Here is a 22,053-nt window from a genome sequence, read left to right as displayed (position 1 = left end):
TTGGGTGAGGGACCCAATCTTCCCATTGTGACAGCTGACATCCTGCTCGTAAGCTAGCAAGATTTCTGTTGTTGTTGTTATAGAAATTGAGTACTGTCTAGTGACTGTGCATGTATTTCACCTCTCTGGTAACACTAGGACCTTTTGGCAACCACTTACAGGTCCCTCTGGATCAAGGTACCCTGACTGTCACTCTAGTCTTGCCGTCCAGCACAGTAATTATGTCATTCTAGCCTATGATGGTTAATTACTGCTTTCTTGCTTCTGACATTCTGAAATTCCATCCAGGTTATGCTCATTCGGAGCAGAATTGAATGGCAGCATCACCCATCACTGTCTTTGATGTACTGAGGGCAGCATGCCTCAGATCTTTCACTAGTTTGTTCCCCATTACCTATATGAATGGAGAGTTTCCTGGACTTTGCCTGAGAATAGTCAGGTGGAACATTCTTACATCTTCCACAGTAAATCCATCTAGCATTTCCACCTCTCTGAGCCTTTGGACCCCTTCCTCAATACTATGCTGCAGAAATTCTGGAATCTCCATCTCATTAACTGCAGGCCATCATAATGACCGAGCTTCAAAGTGACATACTTCCCAGCAGACTACTAGGAGTGGTATCTGCTAGAACCTTGAATCCTGGGAGTGCCGTTGTTGATGAATTGCACCCTATGCTGACATATTCTACCCCCACTAGTCCAACACCCTTAAAGTCCACTCCAGTACCCATTTCCCTGGTTCTTAGCAGAAAATATTAACCAGCTTCTCTAATGTTTTAGTCACGTAAGTTATCTCCTCCTGGAGTAGGAATTGTGCTTACTGCCTGGGCTGTGCTGGAGTTACCACCCTGACAGCAATGAGGGACCATTAGCCTGGAGGCAGTGCGCAACAGTGAGGCAGATCTTGAGGGGAATAAGATTATCTTGCAAGGCCCAGGCTTCAAGAGGAGTTGTTGTGCAGTCTTCAGGCAAAGGGAAGCTGTTCTCCTCTGTCAGGACAGATGAGAATTAGGCTTCTGCTGGTTTGAAGGATTCAGAGGAGTTGGGAAGGTCTTTTCAGGATTCTCTGCCTTGTCCACTCTACTGTCTTAATTTCCAGGTCTCAGGGCCCTAGTCTCTTCCTGTCAGGTCCCCAACTGTGATGTGTAAGATCTGTCAAGGTTGCACACCCAATATCCTTCGCAACTCTTCCACTGTTGCTGCTTTACTATCTTGTTTGGGGTGGGGAGACGGGGCAGTTCCAGTTTCAAGAATGTGGCTTTTAACTCTCAAATTCTAAACCTTATTTTCTGCACAGAAGGCCTTGGAGCACCAAGGAGATAGGAATTCCCTGAAATTCTGCTAAGGAAGCCCTCTGGATTTCACAGTGTGTCTTAAGTTGGGAGTTGACTGCTCTGAGATAATAGTCTTCTTTTTGCAAAGCTTCCAATGCTATTAACAGAGCCTTGTCTCTGTTAATAGGGGTCCAAAGGCTCAGAGCCTCAATCCATATAATTATCATCACCCCAAAACTTCAAGCACGCAGTTACCATATAGCCCTATACCATATACCATATAGTGCCTCACCTTCCACCTTTACTGCATCCTAACTAGCCACTAGTGAGACTGTTAGTAATTGTGATGAAACTACATGCTAAGAGTTTTCCCTCCGCACTTACCAGTAATTCTACATTCAAGGGCCACACCCATATTGATTGTCTTAGCTTGGGTACCCCAGGAATCAGGGTCTTAGGCAAAGCTCATAAGCTACTTTATTAACGAATGCCATCCCAGTAAAACAAGGAGGAGAAAACAGAGGGAGGCAGGAAAGGAGGGAGAGAGGATGCAAAAGTGCATTACTGAGCTGACCACCACATGGTAGCAAATACCAAGAGATTGCTTGATCCCTCAGGACCATCTTTAGAGGTCAAATGAACTATGTCTCCGGACAGTACACAGATGATGGGAGAGAAGTGTATTTATCCATTGGCTCTTAATTCCTCATTGGGCAACTTTACCCCTTAACATTAAGTAGTCTGCACTTCGGGGTTGTGCATGCATGGACACCAAATGGGGGTCAGGGCACCTCATGCCCCACAGTCTGCAGGGATGCTCAGGGCAGGAGGGGAGAGCACACGGTGCAGGTCTGAGGTGAGGCGCTGCTGGGTTGTGCTCATGTGGAGTCAGATGAGTCCATACCTTGACACAGCGGGGGCAGAATACCTGGCTGAGGACTCCAGAGGCAGATAAGACAGAGGATCTGAGGTGACCCTTAAAAGGTGATATGCCACTTAAGGAACCAAAAGACATTTCCCAGTTTCCTTTTCAGAGTATTGTGAGTGGGCTGTACGCACCCATCGTGCTTGACAACGGCAGAGCGAGTTGAGCGATAGCAGGGATGCCAGTGGTGGATGGTCTGTAGTCAGCTGTTCTTTACAGAAATCAGAAGCCTGTGCTTACAAAGGACAAGGGAAGATGAATGTAAGCAGAATTCTGCCACGGGCAGTGAGAGCTCCCTCCTTGCACCTTTCCACTCTGACTCTACTAAATGCCTTCTTGACCGTGGTGTTGCTGAGAAACGTTATTTTGAAGGGAATCCATTCCGCTGAATGCACAAGCTGCTACGTTCTACTGCAGAGGCACTGGATGGTTTGTTCTTAGGCTAATTCTGCCCCCAAACTGAAATTTCTACTGACGGTTCTTTTGGTATAGCTAGAAGTTTAGGCCTTCTGGTCTTTCCCCAAAATATATTTGGCCCTGATAGTCACTGGTTCTTAGGAATACCATATGGACCAAATAAGAACATTTCAAATTACCGTGAGATACAACCAAATTTTTGTCGGAAGTCAAGTGTATGCACAAAGTATCACAGAGAACTTTTGCAGGAATACTACCAACACAATTGCGTTTGGGCTTTCATATGCCACTGTCCTTACTTCATTTACATTCAGTGATTCCTGGGACGATAACCTTCGTTCAGCTACCCAGTATTTCTTCTTGATAGTTCCTCCGTTTCTCTTTTATGTCTGCAGCTCTTGAACTCACCAGGCTTTTGCTCATGAAATAAGCCTCAATTTCTGTATTCATCTTTTTTGTAACCTATGTCAAACTCATAGCTCTTTTATAGTATTCTGCCACTGGGCCCATACACATCCAGATCTGTGTAGTCAGGGATACACTATTTCAGTTTCTGGATCCTCTGGCATCAGAGCTCTCCATTTTCAGACAGAGTTCAACTTCAGAAGACATCACTTCATCATCCCTGGGCCTGGTTCTATACACTCTAAGCTAAAGCACTTTAGTTCTGTACTCACAGAATTAGGACTCCCGTGAATTAGGCAAAACTATTCATCAGAATTATATTCATAGCACACATAATGGCACACTCTTATTAACTGTTTTCTTTTAGTTAAGGCACTTATGGTTTTAAGTGACAAAGAATTTTAAAATGGCTTAAAAAAAAGGATATTTTTGACTAATGTATCTGAAAAGCCTGGGTAGATTCAGCTTCTCAGGCACAAATGGATTCCAGGGCACAGACACTTACTGGGTCCAGGTCTCTCTCTATGCCTTAGCTCAGCTCCATTCTTGGATAGGGCTCTTCCCTCATGGCAACAATGTGGTTTCCAGCAAATCCAGATTTATAGACTCATAGCTCCATGTCCACTTCTCTGTTGCAACAGTTTGAACAAAAGTCTTAGACTTGACTTTCCTTGGGTCACATGCTTAACCCTGGGTCCATCATTAAGGCCAGAGAGATAAGACACTCTGATTGGCTACAACTCGGCTACATGCCAGAATTTATTGCTGAGGGCAGAGTCAAACCATCCAGACCCCAAGAACTGAGAGTGAGGAAGAAGTGCCTCTCAGAGGAAAATCTGGTGCCGTAACCAGAAGAAGAGCAACTATTTGCTGGGTGGAATGAACAAAAGATGTCCACCATCGTTGTCTTGACTGATCCACTTTTTCTTCTGATCCATTTCCATAGGTCCGGTTCTTATACAAACCAGTAATGTCTAGATTTATGTTGGTACACCAAGGGGTGCTCCATGGATTCCTTTACAGAATCCCAGGCTTTTGCTTTCTTCTTAATGAAAGAGGCAGTCTGAAGCTTGGTTTCTTTTAAGGCCTGTGCACCCATTTCCCTTTCTCCTTTATACTACAAAAACCCTACTTTTACAAATACAAAAAGCGTATAAATATATCACATGTAAAATATAAGCCACTTTGCTAGGGTTTAAGCCAGCAAAACCAGAGACATAATGAGCTGAGCATCTTTATAGATACCGCTTTACAGAACGGTATGTCTACATGCTGCTGATGCAGAAAATTGTCAAAAACAGCCAAGCTTCAAGTCCTGCTACATTAAAAGGAATGTATAAGAAATAAAACAAAGTTGCAATTTGTTTCTAGGCATGCATCCTTCTCGTACCAGGCATTCCCAGCAGGCCATTCCAGCCACCCTCTTACGCTGCACCCTCAGCATCGTGTGCGGCTTAGGTGACGTTTTTGGATCCTTGTTTTTTGTTTCCTAGTTCTTAGGGTTATATATGTCTCTCCTCAGGTTGGCATATCACTGGTTGTTAATTCTGGTAGAACGTATTCCGTTAAGATACCCAAAAGTTGCTTAATTGTCAAACAGCAGAATAGGATTTTCCTTCCTCCCTTACTTTTCCTCCTTCTCTCTCTCTTTTTTTGGCCTTTTTAAGGGAAGGAAGTATTTAATGGGGATGAGTGAATTTTTTTGTTAGAACAGAATGAGGAAGCAAAGCTTTTTTAAAAAAAATTGATTGGAGTCTAGTTGATTTCCAATGTTGTGTTAGTTTCTGAAAGATTTTTATTATAGTCAAACATCTGAGTTATGCCAGGAGAGCGTGGGTTCATATTAGCAAGACAAAGGAGTGTGTGTGTTAGAGAAACCCCCACTGTTAACTTCTGCAAGAGAACCTCGGGCAGTACCACCATCCTTCTAAGACAGATCCAGGACACTGTGGGAGGAGGAAGGACAAAAGACCAGGGTGAGCTAGAGGAGAGACAAAAACAAAAGAGACCCAAGAGGGAGGATTCCCCTGGATGCTTCTCCAAGCTCGGCTCTGCATGGAGACCATGGAGAGGCTGATGGGATGGTAAGTGGGTGGCCTCTTTTGCTGTACTCTGGGTGTGTTTAGGTGTAGCTAATGTAAGATTGTTTTCCTCCTAGACTGTATTTGCAGGATTTTCCAGATGTTGCACGTCTTATGGTGGAGAAGGAAGAGAGGAAGAGGAAGGTACACTTGAAATTTGAAGTCAAGAGAAAGACATGCATGTAGACTCCTCTGTATGCGCTCATAAAGAGGCCATAAGCTAACTTGGAAAATAAAACCCACATACGATGAAAACAATGGAAATTATCCCCAGCTTCCAAGTCAACAGATTCGTTTCCCGATCCATCCCCCAGCAGTGTATCTTAGGAAACCCAGAAAGGTGCCACCTCCCATCTGCTTTCATTATTTTATGATGCATTTCAGAAGGAGATTTGAGATTTCTAAGAAATGGAAGTGTGGTCCAGCCAGGAAGTTTTTAAAACCCAGGCAGTGGGCTCTTTGCCTACAGCTCTCCGTCTGCCCCAGGAATGGTGCCCGTTTGCACCACACTGATCTTGGCTGCTGGGTTTTAATTGGCGGTGAACACACAAAGAGAATGGCACATGCTGGGCCCCTCTCAGAGCTGAGCTTGAATGCAAAGACTCTAGTACACAGAGAATAGAGAGCAGTTCCCAGCCTCCGCCGCTGCCAGGTGGATTTTCTCTTTGCCTTTGGGATTTTCTCTTTCACCTACTTGGCCAGGATTCTAGAACAGCTGACTTAGTCGTCTTCAGCCCTGATCGTGCACTAGAATCACGATCTGTTGAGCTTTGGAAACAAGTGCTAGGGCTGCACCCCCAGATCAAATAAATCACAACTCGGGGGATGCAGTCCAGGCATCAGCGCTCTTTAAAAGCTTTCTAGGGGATTCTCAAGGACAGTCAAGGTTGAGTCCTTCTGGGCTTTCTGGGAAGTTCTCTGTCTCTGTCTGACCCTCCACTCCTCTCCGCTTCCCTGTCTTCACTCCATCTTCCCTCCCACCCCTCTCCCCCCTTCCCGCCAATAAAAAATTTTGTGATAATGACTTACTTCCCCAAGAAAACTTCCACTCTCTTTCTAAATACTGAGAAGATCGTCTAAACTTACAGTGTTCTGTTTCCAAACATTTTCTAGGATTGTAGGAGTCTTGTTTTCAAAATGTGTATTTATAAAGTGATGTACAGCAGTTTGGCTTTACCTGTGGACAGCCTGGCTCTGGCCCTTGATGGAAGGAGATTAGGAAACAAGAGATGAAGCCAAAGAAACTTTGGCGAATGATTTCCTGTTTCCCCATTGTCCTTATTGGCACCAGTGCCCACACACAGGGCCATTTAGGACACCAAGTTCTCCGTTCATTCATTAAATACATAGATAGATACGTAGATATTTTTAGCCCTAACAGTATTCGAGGCCCCATGCTAAGTGCTAAATATACACTGAAAGAAAAAAATAACTTCTGCTTTTAAGTGCCTAAAACTTGAATATTTACTTATGATACCAGGTTTTACATTTTCAAATGGAAATATTTGAGCTGAGTCTTAAAGATTGAGTAGGAATTAATAGGGCAGTAGAAGGAAAGGAGCATTCTAGGCAGGAGGGAAAATAGGCAAAGGCTCAGAGGTGAGAAATGGTATAAGCCCTTCAGGATGTGTAAGAGGCTCTGGGGGATGGTGTTTTGCTTGCAGGTTGGCGACTGGCCGTTGACTTAACAATATGAGGCCTCCCTGCCTCTCGTGAGGGCCTCTGAGGCATGGCCCCCTGATTAAGAGCCTTACTTTGACTGAAAATCTAACTGCACGCCCCCAGTTTTTATGATTATTCTGTGGTTTTTTTCTCTCTTTTCCTTGCAGGTCAGCAGGTGTAGGGGTGTGGGAGGATAGACACTGATGAATTGCATTTCCATTTGATTCACAGGCTATATACAGCATGTGCACACACACCCTTAGTAGGGAAAACTCTTTTCCATCTAGGGATAAAGGCCTTCAGCCTCTAGTGATAAGGGCCCCAAGCCTTTCTGGAGCTGGGCCTGGGAATTGGAATTTTTAACAAGCTCTCCAAGTAGTCCCATGGTGCAGTCACACTGGGAAGCACTGCCCGTGCACAGTGCTGATCTGAGAAGGTGAAGTTCAGAGAATAATAGCCAACACTTATATAGTAGTAACGAAATGCCCAGCACTGCTTAGAGTGCTTTACTTATAGTAACTCATTTAACCCTTACTGAAACCCTACAAAGTAAGCTTATAATTATTCCCATTTTAGAGATAAGGAAACGGAAGCACAGAGTTCAGGTGACTTGCCCAATGCACACAGTCAGTCAGTGGCAGAGTGGGAACAAAGCCACTCTTCATCCACACCCTAGATCTCCTCTGTAAAGAGCCAAGACCATTAGCCAAGCTGGCAGGGAGTTCTTGCTGTGCCCCAGGCACCAGTCATGTGCTGGTAGACGCTTCACATCTGGCTCAGTGAGGGGAGGAAGCACCTATAGAATTTGTCCATTTCTGTGGTCCAGATGTCCCTGACCACAGAATTGGGAAGAAATGTGCCCAGTGATGAGTCAGCTCCAGTTCACCACCAGACACAGCTGTCACTGACTTGTGACTCTAAGTGGTGTTGGCCACCATGGCAAATGCCGGCAAGGTGCAGGCCGGTGGCTATGGAAGAACAGAAAAGGGAAATCTGTTTCCTAAAACAGTTGGGGGAGTATCAAGAGGCTTTGGAGATCTCAAGTTGTGCTCTGGGTTGAGATAATGAGAGGGCCAAGGAATTGTATTTCGGGACATGGAAGGCATGTCCTGGAGCAGGCAGCCACCTTGTGGTGTGAGGTCAAGGGTGGGGACCCTAAGGCCTTCCTGCCCCCAAATATCCTTGTCAGTATTCTCCCCACAAGTAATTTCCTCCATCTCAGCTACCTCCTCCCTTCTCTCCCCACCCCAGTTCAAGTGCAGATTCTCTAGAGAGGTTTCTTCCTCTCATCTACCCCTTGCCCTTCACAAATCTCTCACACTTGCTCCAGGGCTAACTTAAGAGGACCAGTGAGGCAGCCTCGCAGCGCATCACAGCTCTGTGGGTCTTGGGGACGCAGGACAGATGCATGCTGATTCTTTGTGCTACCTGTTTCAGGTACCAGCAGTGCTTCTACGGGGTTAACCTGTCCAGTCTCCGGGCTGCTGCGGTGGACGAATACTTCAGACAGCCAATAGTAGTAAGTGTGCTCTTTCTTCCCATGTGTTTATCTATTGATTCATTCACTTACTAACTCAGGCACCTGGGACGCACTGTGCTCTCAGGCTCTGCGCTAAGCCATCACAGAAACAAAGAGCGAGCTCCTTGGAGCACTATGTTTCAAGTTTTCCAGCTCTGATCTCCCGAGCAATTAGGAGAATTCTCAGAGAATGATACTGTTGAAAGCAAGGAGATTTTCCATCTGCCTTTCAGTAAGTAACTTCTGATTCTCCAACTGTCCCGACTCACCCCATGCACATACTCAGCCCTCATACTTGTTCAATAATTCACATCCTCCCATTGATTCTAGTGGCCCAAGGCATAATAAAAGGGGAAGCTTTGGATAATAAATAGCTTGGAACAGGAGTTTTGTTGTCAGACAGATTTGGGTTTCAGTTGTGGTCCCATCTAGCTGTGTAACCTTGGGCAACTTAAGTTTGCACTATCTGAAACTCTTTCAGTTTTAAGTGGAAGGAAACCCAACTCAAACTGGCTTAAACTAAAATGAAATTATTGGTCCTCAAATATTGCAAAGCCTGGAGACAGAGCTTGCTTCAGGGACCTGTTGCAGGAGTTCAGACAGTGTCACACTGTCTCATCACTTATCTCCATTTCCTCTGGTTTTACTCTGTTCCTAGACAGGATCTCTCCTCATGGTAGCAAGATGGCAGCAGAAGCTACAACTTCAGATTCTTACAACTCTGAGTCCCACAGGAGAGCCTGCCTTTTCCTAATAACTTTGGCAAAACCCCCAGAATTAGTTTAGATAGAGCCTGCTTGTCCTACCTTGGGTCCTGCGTCCATCTGTGAGCCAATTCCTGTCTTCAGGGGAAAAGTAATGCTCTCGTTGGCCAATCTGAGGTCATAGGCCACACTTGGAGCTGATGGTAGACTAAATTCCTATGGAACTTCTTGTAGTGTCGAGAGGAGGTAAATTCTGGATGGTCCAAAAAACACCAAATGCCTGCTCCAGAGTCGTTGGTGAGGATTAAATGATATAACCTAGTAAAGCACTTACTAAATAAAGCGCTTACGAAATAATTGTGAGCTTTTATTATTAATATTATACTCATTAAGCTCATGCCCTCTAAATTCTAACTCTTGTTGACTTAAAATTTCAGGAGGAAAGCTAGACTGCAATCCTGTTTGAGTTCAGTTTATTCTGATAGAAAGGTATCTTTGGTTTTTTTCCCCAAGGACACATTTGACATTAGGATTTTGATGGCTCGGACAGTCAAGTACACAGTAAACTTCATGGATGCAGAAGAGGCAGATCTCCACAGGTTGGTACCAACCAATGTTGCTCTTGATTTTTAAAATCTCCTCTACCCGCCCCCATCCCCCACACTTCAGGGCAGAGTTCCACAGCTCACACAGGGAAGAGATTTCAGGTGTGAGTCACACACAGGAATGGTCCATCAATTACTAGTTTCATTTATTGCAAAATGAGGGAAATGATGCCTCCTTCATAGGATTGCTTTAGGAATTGAATGAGAAAAATGAAACAGTAGTAGCTAATGCTAACATAGCCAGACACTGTTCTGAGCGCTTTACGTATAATGACTCATTTAATCCTCACAGCAACCCTATGCAGATGATACTATTTTTGTCCCCACTTCACCAATGACAGAAATGAAGCAGAGTGGAACAGTAAGTTGCATACACAGGATTATGTAAAATGCACAGAATTAATATGTGTGTTAGAGGTAGTATTGAACCTCTCAGAAGGCCAGAGTCTGGGCTTTTTAACCACTCACCCAGGCCAGTACCACAATAATGACAGGAAGAGGAGCCACACCTTGTTGAGTGCTTACTGCATAGTAGGTAACATGCTAAGAATTTTACATGCACTGGCTCATTTTCAAAGAGGGCCCTCAGTAAATGTTAGTTTTTGCCCTCCTTTTTCCACTTGAAGAGACTCTGAAATGAAGACTCATTTCTCAGGTGGTGATATGAATCCCCTTCGGATGACCTTTCATTAGTATTTTACCCTTTTCTGCCTGAGAAGATTGATATTTGTATTTTTTTTCTGGGTAAGAAATGTAAGACCCAGCTAGGTTATAATTTGCCTGGACTACCAAGGAAGCAAGAGTCAGACTTCAGAAGGTACAGCTGGCTAACTCAAACCATCATCCATCTTGAGATCATGATGCACAAAGGATGCTCTATCAGTCAGGATTGGCTAGAGCGTGCTGCAGTAACAAAACCAAACTTCAGTGACTTATGATAACACAGGGACCTTTCTCCCCTGCACTGTTTATTCATGTGCACCAGCTTTAGCTGCCTGCAGCATCGCCAACCCCAGCAGTCAGGCTGGTGCAGCAGCCTCTGTCTGTAACAAGGCTGATTGCTGAGGAAGAAGAAAGAGCATGGAAAAGCATGTACTGACAGTAAAAGCTTCTGCCCAGAAATGACACAGCTCACTTCTGTTCACATTTAATTGGTCAGAGCAAATGACGTGGCAGTACCTAAGCACAAGAGGGTGGATGAATGCGATACTACTGTGTGCTTAGAGCAAGAGAAGTGGCATTTGGGAACAAGTCTAACAACTACCACAGGTCCAGACAAAATTGACTCCCATTGGCTTTATTTGCTGCCCTGAGCTGCCTCCTGAGTCAGGGAATTTTTTGAAAATGATGTCTTTGTTGGCGTTTCAGAGATGTCATTCATTCATTTGTTGCATTGATCCAGCAAATGTTTGTTAAGATTCTACTTTGTGCTGGGTACTGTACTGGTGCTTGCACAGATACGTTAAGTAATTTCTTAAGTCTCTCCTGGAGGAGCTCATGGTCTGTTTAGGGGAATTCCAAAGGGGGGGAGGAAGTAATTACAGTTCATTAACAAACAAATTCAATGTGACAAGTATAATGGAAAACACTAGAAATGCTCTGACTGCTGCAGGGTAGAAGTTAGTGCCTTTGGAGGCACCATAAATGCAAATAATCTTAAAAATCAGATTTTCCTTTGGAAAATCTCTAGCACATTCACTAAAATGTGTCTCCCTGGAGTAGTACAGCCCCAGCAGTGGACCAATAATATCATCTTTTAATTGTGGAATACTTTGAAATTTACAAAGCGCTCTCATATACATTTTTTTCCCACTTGACACACACAAGAGCCGTGAAAGGGAAGAGTAGAAGAGAGATTTTGCCACTCTTCAACAAAAGAGGAAACTGAGGCTCAGAGAATTAAGTGACTTACCAAAGGTCCACAGCTAAAACAGGTCCAGCTTCTAGATTTTTGTTGTACCTTTTCCAACATTCTTTCTCTTCCAACTTACCATGGCCACTTCTGCATGACTCTTGCTGTAGCCTAGCGGGAAGTTAAATTGCCTCCCTGAAAAATAATGGACCCCCTTGTGGTCCATTTCATCTTTTAGGGGCCTGAATAGCCTTTCCTTTCTGAAAAGCTGCATAGGGGAGCTGCCACAGCCCGTGTTTTGGCTTCTGGAAGGACGGTTGTCAGCTATGTCCTGAGTCATCCTCCTGTTCAGTAGTCCAACCCAGCTGCGGATGCTGCACTCGCCCTGTGGAGTTCTGGGTCACTGCAGCACAGTGGGCTGGTCCTTGCAGAGTTTCATCAAGAAGCAGCATTCTCAAATGTGCAGCATCGCCCAAGCATTAATCACCCACTAAGAGAATCTTGCTGCCAAAGCAAGAGCGCTTAAGAGAAAAAGAAAATGTTCTGTGAATGTTGCCACTGATCTCACAAATGTATCCAGTATGTCTGTCAACAACAACAAAAATAATTCCAAGTGTTTCTTTTTTTTTTTCTATTTCCTTGCAGAGTAGAAATTCCGTTTGTGTTTCAGATTGCGCAGTCTGGCCTCATCCACGGCCTGGCATTCTGGTTTGACGTGGCCTTTGTTGGCTCTCTGTATGTATCATACCCCTTCCTTGCCTACTCTCGCCCATGCCATCCTCTACCATTTGTCACCATAACTTTAAAGTTTTTAAAAAACTAAGCTCAACAGCCATAATACTTGTTTCTCCACGTTTCCAGAAAATAAACACTGATGTTAATGTTACTTTTAGATTTTAGAGTGAAATGAAAATTAGACAGTTTTCCGTAGTTGCCATCTCGACTCTGGCTAAAATACTCTTAGGCCAGTTGTGTTGGGATTTGGAGGAGTCAGAAGAGGGCCTGTGCTTTATCAAGCAGCCTGTTATTTTCCACAATAGATGGGGGCATGGGGGAGGCCAGCCCCTGGCATTGTTTCCATCACACCTGGTTATAGAACCTCTTGTGTCTGAGTCATACCTCAAACCATACTTTCCCCCATGTTGGTTCACAGGTTTCAGTTTCACGATCTAGAATCCTTTTTCAATGATCAGGCAGGCGGCATTAGGTAACTTCCCCCTCTGCGCACTCCTCTCTCCCCTGCTGGAAAGGTTTGCAAGTTGTAGGGGAGAGACCACCTACTAGTTGACTGTCAGTGTTGGGTGTGCTTTTAAGGGCTGCGCTGCTCCTACGACCCCCAAGTCTCTGCTCTCCTCTTGACACCCCTGCTCTCTTCGCAGGCTTCTCCATGTGTCCCAGCTAGCAGTGAGGGTTGATCTGGGCCACGCGACCAGGCGGAAGGAAAACTGACAGTACACTCTGCTCCACTTTTTATAAAAACATCCAGGCTCTCCATAGCATCTACTGAGAAAGACGTGTCTGTGGGGCTGTGATACAGCTCAGGGGGCTTGGGAGACTCAGGGGAGGCCGGGATCCCTGGAAGCCTTGTCTGGGCTGACAATCAGAGAGAAAGGAAACAATGTACGAGTCATTCCTATTCCACACAGCATGTGTGTTCAAGGAATCTGGGCATCTATTTCTCAGACTCTCCCCCACTAACATCCCAAGTAAACGAATTTGTTCCTGCAAGGGTAAGGGAGATAAGCTTGAAGCTGCCTGCTTCAAGGGGGAAATTTCTTTGAAGTTAAATGCTTTATCTTAAAAAGCTGTAGAACATTTGCATTCTACTCCGTAATATAGCTGAATATTTATTTTGATATAAAGGTGGTTTATATTACTTAGCAGTTAAATTATATAAAATTTCCCCCCAGAATCTTCAAGGCAAAATGTCCTCTCTAGCAATTTTCCCCGTGTTCAATGTGCACCTTACTACCTGCAAGCCCATGATCACTGCCTAATCCCAGCACAGGTGACCCCAGCGTTCAAAGCACCAGCAGGGTGTCCCCACTTCTTCATATGAAATGAAGAACGTCAACTTGAACACACACATACACGCACACAGACACACACAGACACACACACACACGGGAGGTCCGGGCTTGAAAGGCAGTAGAGGCTATCTGCCCCCGTAGTTTTTCTTGCTTCCAGAAACCCCATCAGGACCCCTGAACAGGTGGGCACGAGACAGTAAGAGACTACACTCCAGACTTCTCACCCTGCCAGGCTTTTGCAACAAATCAGTTCCCAATTTAACTCTGCTGTTATCGGGCTTCTAATGAACTTTGACATAGCCATACAGATTGATAGAGTGACCAAGTGCGTGGGTTTGAAGCCTGGCCTGACTCCGTAGGGTTGTTGTAGGGTTTAATGGGCTAATTACATAATGTTCTTGGCACTGTACCCAGCACATAGTAACTGCTCAGTAAATTGAGCTGTCCGCATCTTAAAAGTGTTCCATGAGTTAATAAACAATGGAAACCACACGTCCCCAGTTCAATCCCTTAATGTGGGCCTGGAGCCTAATTGGCTTTTAACTCTTGCCTTGCCCCACAGGGTAACAGTTTGGCTGTCAACAGCGCCCACTGAGCCTCTGACTCACTGGTATCAGGTGCGGTGCCTTCTTCAGACTCCTCTCTTTGCCAAGGAAGGAGAGACCCTCTCAGGGAGAGTGCTGTTTGTGGCCAATAAACGGTAAGCAGAAGAGTACCGACGGATCCCGCCTGTTTCCTGGGCGCTGACCGGTGGGAGCGAGAGGAAGCTGGCAGGCCCCTGAGGCTCCAGCACCAGAAATGGACAGCAGGCTTTACAGAGGCCTGGCTGAGTTTGCCTAGATGCCCTCAGCCTCAAAGCCTGCAGGGCACACATCACCTTGCCCTGAGCACACCAGGAAGAGAAGCTTAAGGTAAGTCAAGGGCAGTGTTCCCCACCTGACCGCTGAGGGAGGGAGGGAGGGAGGGAGGAAGGAAGGAAGGAAGGAAGGAAGGAAGGAAGGAAGGAAGGAAATCCATCCGCTTATGGGAGCACTTGCCAAAGACTTGAATTATCAAGCACGCTTAAGCCCACGTCAGCCTCCTGGCCTTACTTCCATCTGTCTAGCCACACATCCCCAAATTTAGTACTGGGAAATCGATCTGTACTGCAGGGGGGAAAGTACTGCAGGGGTGGTGGTGTGTGAGGCAGGACCGGCTGCTTCCCTCTGGTAATGGACTCACGAGGTCTCAGCAGTGAATACTTTGACTCACCTCATTTTTAGAAGGCTCTATTTTCTTTCATCTTGTTGGAGCTTTTCCTGGGTGAATTAGCGGGAGAAAGGCATAGAGGAGTAGCTCGAGGACTCTCAGGATATTAAGGGTACTCAGAGGTCATCTCATCCAACTTTCTTCCCTCCCTACCGGCACTCCCACCCCCACCACCTTCCTTGGGCCTGTGCTTAAGCACTCCAGTGACAGAGAGCTCACTGCCTCACCAATCAACCCTTCCACTTTTAAAGTCTTTATTTTTTTCATGACAAAAACCAAACATGCTCACATGTAAGTTGAAAACTACAAGAGTGTCTAGAGTCCAGCCATGCTCCCACCCTCACCCCATCCCCCAGATGTGAGCCCTTAGTCCTTATCCTTTCAAGTGATTTTTGGTGCATGCACCAGCAAAAACATCATTGTAGAGTTGTTATTGTTTTATAGGAAGGTTACACTAGCAGCCTGCAACTTAAGTTTTCACTTAGTGATAAGTCCTGAATCTGTACTGATAGATCTGCTTTGTTCTTTTCATAAATGCAGAACAGCCAAGGACATGGATATACCATAATGTCTTTTTAAAAATCCCTGATTCACTGACGTTTAGGTTGCTTCCAATTTTTTTTTTTTTTTTGCCATTGCAAAAAATTCTGCACTAAGTATCCTTGAACATAGAGCTTGCACAGTGACATGAATATTTCTAAATGAGATGCCTAAAAATAGAAATGCTGGATCAAAGGGTAGGTACATGTTACAGTCTACTAGATCCTGCATTTCTCAGTGATTGCACCAATTTCCACTCATACCAGCAACAGATAAGCAAACTCCTTTCTCCACGTCTTTCCTGAAACTGGATGATAACTGTCTCTATGGCTTTTGCAAATCCAGTAGACTCCAAAATAAGTGTTTAAAGTTGCATCTGGTTGGTTTGGTTTATAATTCTTTAATTACTTATAAGGTTATGGCTTTTCATATAGTCATTGACTGTTGACTACTTTCTTCTACTTTAGACATCTTTAATTATTAAAAAATTATTCTTGCTGTTGATCACAGATCTATTGATACTTCCTGTAGATTCAACTCATTGATCTTAGTTATGTTTCTGAATTCAAAAGAAATAGGTCTGTTCCAACCTCCAAATGGCAGTTGTTCAAGTATTAGGAGCATCTTACCAAATATACTCCTGGTCTCCCTGTCCTCAGGCTAACATCCTCAACTCCTCCCTCCTATAAGAGTGATTTTGAAATAGTTTAAAACTCTAAGTCCTTCCCTCTGGAAATACGCAGGGTCTCAATGTCCCCTTTAAAATAGTTCTCCAGAAAAGGGAACCCTCTTGCACTGTTGGTGGGAATGTAACTTGATACAGCCACTATGGAGAACAGTAAGGAGGTTCCTTAAGAAACTAAAAATAGAACTTCCATACGACCCAGCAATCCCACTACTGGGCATACACCCTGAGAAAACCATAATTCAAAAAGAGTCATGTACCACAGTGTTCATTGCAGCATTATTTACAATAGCCAGGACATGGAAGCAACCTAAATGTCCATCGACAGATGAATGGATAAAGAATATGTGGCACATATACACAGTGGAATATTACTCAGCCATAAAAAGAAACGAAATTGAGTTATTTGTAATGAGGTGGATGGACCTAGAGACTATCATACAAAGTGAAGTAAGTCAGAAAGAGAAAAACAAATACCATATCCTAACACATATATATGGAATCTTAAAAAAAAAAAAAAAAAAAAGGTTCTGAAGAACCTAGGGACAGGACAGGAATCAAGACGCAGACGTAGAGAACGGACTTGAGGATATGGGGAGGGGGAAGGGTAAGCTGGGACAAAGTGAGAGAGTGGCATGGACATATATACACTACCAAACGTAAAACAGATAGCTAGGGGGAAGAAGCATCATAGCACAGGGAGCTCAGCTCGGTGCTTTGTGACCACCTAGAGGGGTGGGATAGGGAGGGTGGGAGGGAGACACAAGAGGGAAGGGGTATGGGGATATATGTATATGTATAGCTGATTCACTTTGTTATAAAGCAGAAAGTAAGACCATTGTAAAGCAATTATACTCCAATAAAGATGTTTAAAAACAAAATAAAATAAAATAGTTCTCCAAAACTAAATACAGGACAGCATACGTGTCCTGGTAAGTGCTGGCTACAAAACGACAGTGAACACTGCTGTTTTGAGTACCATACTTATAATAATAATGTAATTGAAGTTTAAATTAAGTTGGGGGCCATTTTACTTGAGTGTATAGGTAATTAAAAGCAAAAAGTATACTTTTACATGATCTTTAAGTCATTTCTCCCTTCTCCTAGCATGCAGCTGATTTTTGTCAGCTTCAATTCAAGTTTTTGTATTTATTCCACTCATGCATTCATCATGCTGTTTTTAGATCATTACTAGAGCCAATGGATTATCTTACTTAAAAAAATTTTTTTGCTTCCCTGGTGGCGCAGTGGTTGAGAGTCCGCCTGCCGATGCAGGGGACACGGGTTCGTGCCCCGGTCTGGGAAGATCCCACATGCCGCGGAGCGGCTGGGCCCGTGAGCCATGGCTGCTGAGCCTGCGCGTCCGGAGCCTGTGCTCCGCAACGGGAGAGGCCACGACAGTGAGAGGCCCGCGTACCGCAAAAAAAAAAAAAAAAATTTTTGTGTAGCATGTGAGTCCTGCCATTTTGTATCATTTGCAAATTTAATAGGCAAACATTTATTTAAAAATTATTAAGCAGAAAGAGGCCCAGAGAGTAAACCTTCCTTCAAAATTTGCATAGCCTAATTATCCCAAGCAAAAAAAAGAAGCCAGTCTTAGTATGTTACATACTGTATGATCCCATATGTATGACTTTCTTGAAAAGACAAAACTATAGTGATGGAGACAGATCAGTGGTTGCCAGGAGTTATGGGTGGGGAGACAGTGTGACTGCAAAGGAATAATAACATCCTGATTGTGGTGGCAGTATTTACATAAATCTATACATGTGTTCAAATTCACAGAACTGTACACCAAAAAGCGGGGGGGCAGTCAACTGTACTGTATAATTTAAAATATAAAATAAATAAGATATTGATTCAGAGGCCTATTCCACAATTAATATAAAGCTATGTTAGAAATAAGACAAATAAGTTCTGGGGATCTGATATACAGCATGGTGGTTATAGTTAATAATACTGTATTATATACTTGAAAGTTGCTAAGAGAGTAGATCTTCAATGTTCTCACAAGAAAAAAAAGAAATGGTAATTATGTGAAATGATGGAGGTGTTGGCTAATGCTATGGTGGGAATCATTTTGGAATATGTAGGTGTATCAAATCAGTGTGTTGTTTACCTTAAACTTACACAACGTTATATCTCAATTATGTCTCAATAAAGCCCCCCCCAAAAAAATTTTTTTAATTTGCATAGCCTAATCTACACCCTTTGGATCTGGCCTGGAAGCAGCTCAAAATGCCTCCACCTGTGCTCATATCCAGCCCACATTCCTCCATCCAGGCCAGAGGAAATGTGAACAGCCTTTATTGAATGTGATTCCAGATGAGCTTAACCTCTAGTTTCACCCTCAGCGCCCAGTCCAATAACACTGCGAAAAAGGGAAATGAAAGTAATTGGACACAGCTATTACTGTTCTTTTGTGAAACTATGCTGTATCTCTAGTTTTCATAACTTTCTATCTCCTTAAATGGCTCTTTAATTTTTTAATAGATAATATAGTTACACTGTACACAACACAAATGTACACAAAGCCTTACAGTGGGCTTCCCTGGTGGCGCAGTGGTTGAGAGTCCTGCCAATTCAGGGGACGCGGGTTCGTGACCCGGTCCGGGAGGATCCCACATGCTGCGGAGCGGCTGGGCCCGTGAGCCATGGCCACTGAGCCGGCGCATCCGGAGCCTGTGCTCCGCAACGGGAGAGGCCACAGCGGTGAGAGGCCCGCGTACCGCAAAAAACAAAACAAAACAAAACAAAAAGGCTTACAGTGGAAAGTCTTCATCCCGTTGCCAGACCCCATTCATTCCCCTCCTCCTGCTCCAGCGTGAAGCCACCGTTAACTGTTCCTTGTGTATCTCTTAGAGTTTCATTTTGGATATACAGTTAGAAAACACTGTACTTGTAGGAATACTTTTCCCTCTGTTTTTATACCTAAATGGCAACCTTCTATACCTGTTTGCTACATCTTAATTTTCTCACTTAACAATACATCTCAAATACATTTCCATATCAGTACATTGAGATGGTTCTCTTCCTCTACCTTGAGTTACGGTATTTGTGCATCATTGTCTTCCTTCATAAAAATTATCACTTCCTTCATAGAGGTAAGGGCTTCGTTGCAGTTTTAAAAATTTGTAACAAAATATTTGCTCACATTTTTCAATTTGTGCCATCATTTATCTACTGTGTGTTTTTTTAGCTGTTAGTAAATTTTGCACCTCTTTTTCTGCTTTTTTTCTAACAGCATCTTTGTATTAATGTTATGGTTGTTCATCAGCCAATTAGACTTTTCTGGACAGTAATTTACAAGAAAGAAGTTCCTTTGGTGGGGAGAAATGTGACCATCTTCATGCTGTTTTTCTCAACTCACACTTTCTCTCCTTCTGTGCTGCTACAGAGTCATACTGCTTCCTGCAAATATGGCTCCTCTTGTGATTCTTTATATAATTCTTTATGTTCCAGTTCCAAGAGAATTTCTGCCCATAGCCTCGCTCACCCCAATTCCTGCACACCATGTTACAAGAAATAAAGCTTTTGTGTTCCAGAAAATGTATCTGCAGGTAGTGTATTTGTGTAAGTACTTTCTGAGATGTGCTGGCCCTGGACTGTCTTGCCCCTCTTTGCACTTCTCTACTTTTCCCCATATGGCTTACAGTCAATCTCAAGTGCTTTTGCAGCCCTTACACCTAAGTTGGAGATGGCAGATATATCTTTCTCCCAGTTTTACAGAACCTGTGGTCTGTGGTCTGCAGTATCTTTCTATTCTCCTTGTTTGGGGAGTGCTTCTAGGATGAAAAGTGGGAAATACTATCTTATACCCAGTTCTTCCTGGAAGTCACCACTTTCTTCCTAAATCCTTGTGCATCACCTGTTTAATGACTGGTTGTTTAAAAAGTGCTAAGGAGCAGTGACCAGCATCTGCCTGGAGTTTTGGACTTTGCCTTTTCTGCTTTGTGCAAACCAGGATAACATTCATGTGCTCTCACGTATTTATATTTTAAGGTAATATTTAATCTCAGGGTGTAATTAGGTGAGTGAATTTAAGTCATCTTCTTCTCCCACTCCTTTTTTCTAACATATCTTGGGTTTCATCCTTATCAGTCATATTTTTCTACCCTCCCTTCCTTCATTCCCCCAATAGGCAAGAAGAAAGCAAACCAAACCATGTTCACACACCTGCCTCATGACTCCCAGGGCTCGCTCCTACAGCCCTCTACACTTTCATCATGGCGCCTTTGTTACGTTGCTGTTATTTGCCTATATGTGAGCTCCCACAAAAGAGGGCCTGAGTCGTATTCTGTGGTGCCCCTCCTCACTTAATACATTCCAGAGATTCAACAGTGGTGTGGAATGACTACCGGAATGATGGGGTCATATGCTGATGATTCCTCTATGATTAAAAATGTAGCCCAGCACAACTGAAAGAAGATGCGGAGATACCATGGGCATGCAGTGCTTTTGCAGGAGGAAGAAAGGGAGGAAGTTCTGTATCTTATTAGACCAGCACCCTTGGTAGTGAAAGAGGCTAGGTTTTGGAGTCTGGATGTAGCCTGTTTCTGTCCAGTCTCTTTTCCATACTGGTTGCTGCTTGAGTGATCTTGGGCAAGTTAATGAATCTCTGTAACACCCCAGTTTCCTTACCTCATCATCTATAAAGTAGAATGTATAATAATTGTCTCACTAGGATTTTGCAGATATTAAGGGAGAAAACATAGTATTAGTAATTAACATGTAGTATGTCCACGGTAAACCTTAGTTCCCTTTCCTCTTCCCTTGCTCTCTTTCTTACTCTCATTGTATCTCATCAGATTTTTTTTGTCTTAAAATTGTTTTCCTTGGTATTTTCTGCAAACCTCAGCACTTCCTTAATGTCAGGGTTTTCACACTATTTTTTCAGTAAGGGGCTGCCTCTTTGTTCTGCCTTAGATTGGACCTCCCCCTCCCTTATCATCAAATATTCTTTTAAACTCTGACCTCCTGGGAGAGCTTCCTGTGCAATCACACCAGTGTGACAATGACTGCCCTTTTCTTCCCTGCCAGGAACATTTATGATTGTATTGGTAGCATTTTATTTCTGACAGCCTCCCGTCATTCTTGAGTTGTCATTCATTTTATTCCTCTGGACAGTAAAAGAGAACATCTCTTTTTTATGCAGTTTATGAAATTTATATCCCTGAAGTTCACAGAAATGGTCTCCAAAGTTGTTTGATTATGTGCACCTATGAGTAAAATCACTTTATGCATGTGTTCCCCAAGTAGACTAACATTTCTCTTTTAATTATGTGAATGTGGGCTTCCCTCATGGCACAGTGGTTGAGAATCCGCCTGCCAATGCAGGGGACACAGGCTCGAGCCCTGGTCCAGGAAGATCCCACATGCCACAGAGCAACTAAGCCCATGCGCCACAACTACTGAGCCTGCGCTCTGGAGCCCACAAGCCACAACTACTGAGCCTGCGTGCTGCAACTGCTGAAGCCCGTGCGCCTAGAGCCTGTGCTCCGCAACAAGAGAAGCCACCGCAAGGAGAAGCCTGTGCACCGCAACAAAGAGTAGCCCTGGCTGGCCACAACTGGAGGGGGCCCGCACTCAGCAACGAAGACCCAACACAGCCAAAAATAAATATATATGGAAAAGGCTTTAATTATGTGAATGTACTACAGTAATAATAGTAGAAAATACAAAACCAAGTGCTATAGATAGACCTATATGGATGTATATATGTGTGTGTGTGTGTGTGTGTGTGTGTGTGTGTGTGTGTATGTATATATATATATACACACACACTATATATATACACACATGCATAGCGAGGTCTGTGTACATATACACATAAATTCATACAGTGCATTTTATAAGACACAAAAATAAAACTAAAAAAAGGAATTTAAAAAATCAATATGGCTTATCGCTGGATCTAGCTCAGCTGCTTATCCTGTGCCAAAATGTTTTGAAACAAAATTTTAAAATTTTGGATCCCTAGTGAAGGTGTGCTGTGCCCAGGTGTGCTGCCAGAGAAGTTGGTTTGCAGAGAGTTTGATGAGATGCGTGGTGTATAAAACTAGAAGACGTGCTGACCGAAGAATGAACGCTTCGGAAGCTTCAAGTG

At 43.8% G+C, this 22,053-nt stretch overlaps 1 protein-coding gene across 1 annotated transcript in view; it reads left to right on the top strand.

Moving 5' to 3' along the window:
• Positions 1–22,053, top strand: part of LOC103081973 (histone-arginine methyltransferase CARM1-like) — a 167,804-nt gene that overhangs the window by 136,658 nt on the left and 9,093 nt on the right. Inside the window, exons 8-11 of the mRNA XM_007464199.1 lie at positions 8,202–8,283; positions 9,501–9,586; positions 12,090–12,179; positions 14,037–14,174. Coding sequence (XP_007464261.1) covers positions 8,202–8,283; positions 9,501–9,586; positions 12,090–12,179; positions 14,037–14,174 — 396 coding nt within the window. The remainder of the gene's footprint in view (positions 1–8,201; positions 8,284–9,500; positions 9,587–12,089; positions 12,180–14,036; positions 14,175–22,053) is intronic.

The sequence above is a fragment of the Lipotes vexillifer genome, unplaced genomic scaffold (genome assembly GCF_000442215.2).
Source record: "Lipotes vexillifer unplaced genomic scaffold, Lipotes_vexillifer_v1.1 scaffold1544, whole genome shotgun sequence".
Classification (NCBI taxonomy): Eukaryota; Metazoa; Chordata; class Mammalia; order Artiodactyla; family Lipotidae; genus Lipotes; species Lipotes vexillifer.
The sequence above is the reverse complement of the archived record's forward strand: the minus strand, read 5'-3'. Positions and strand labels throughout refer to the sequence as shown.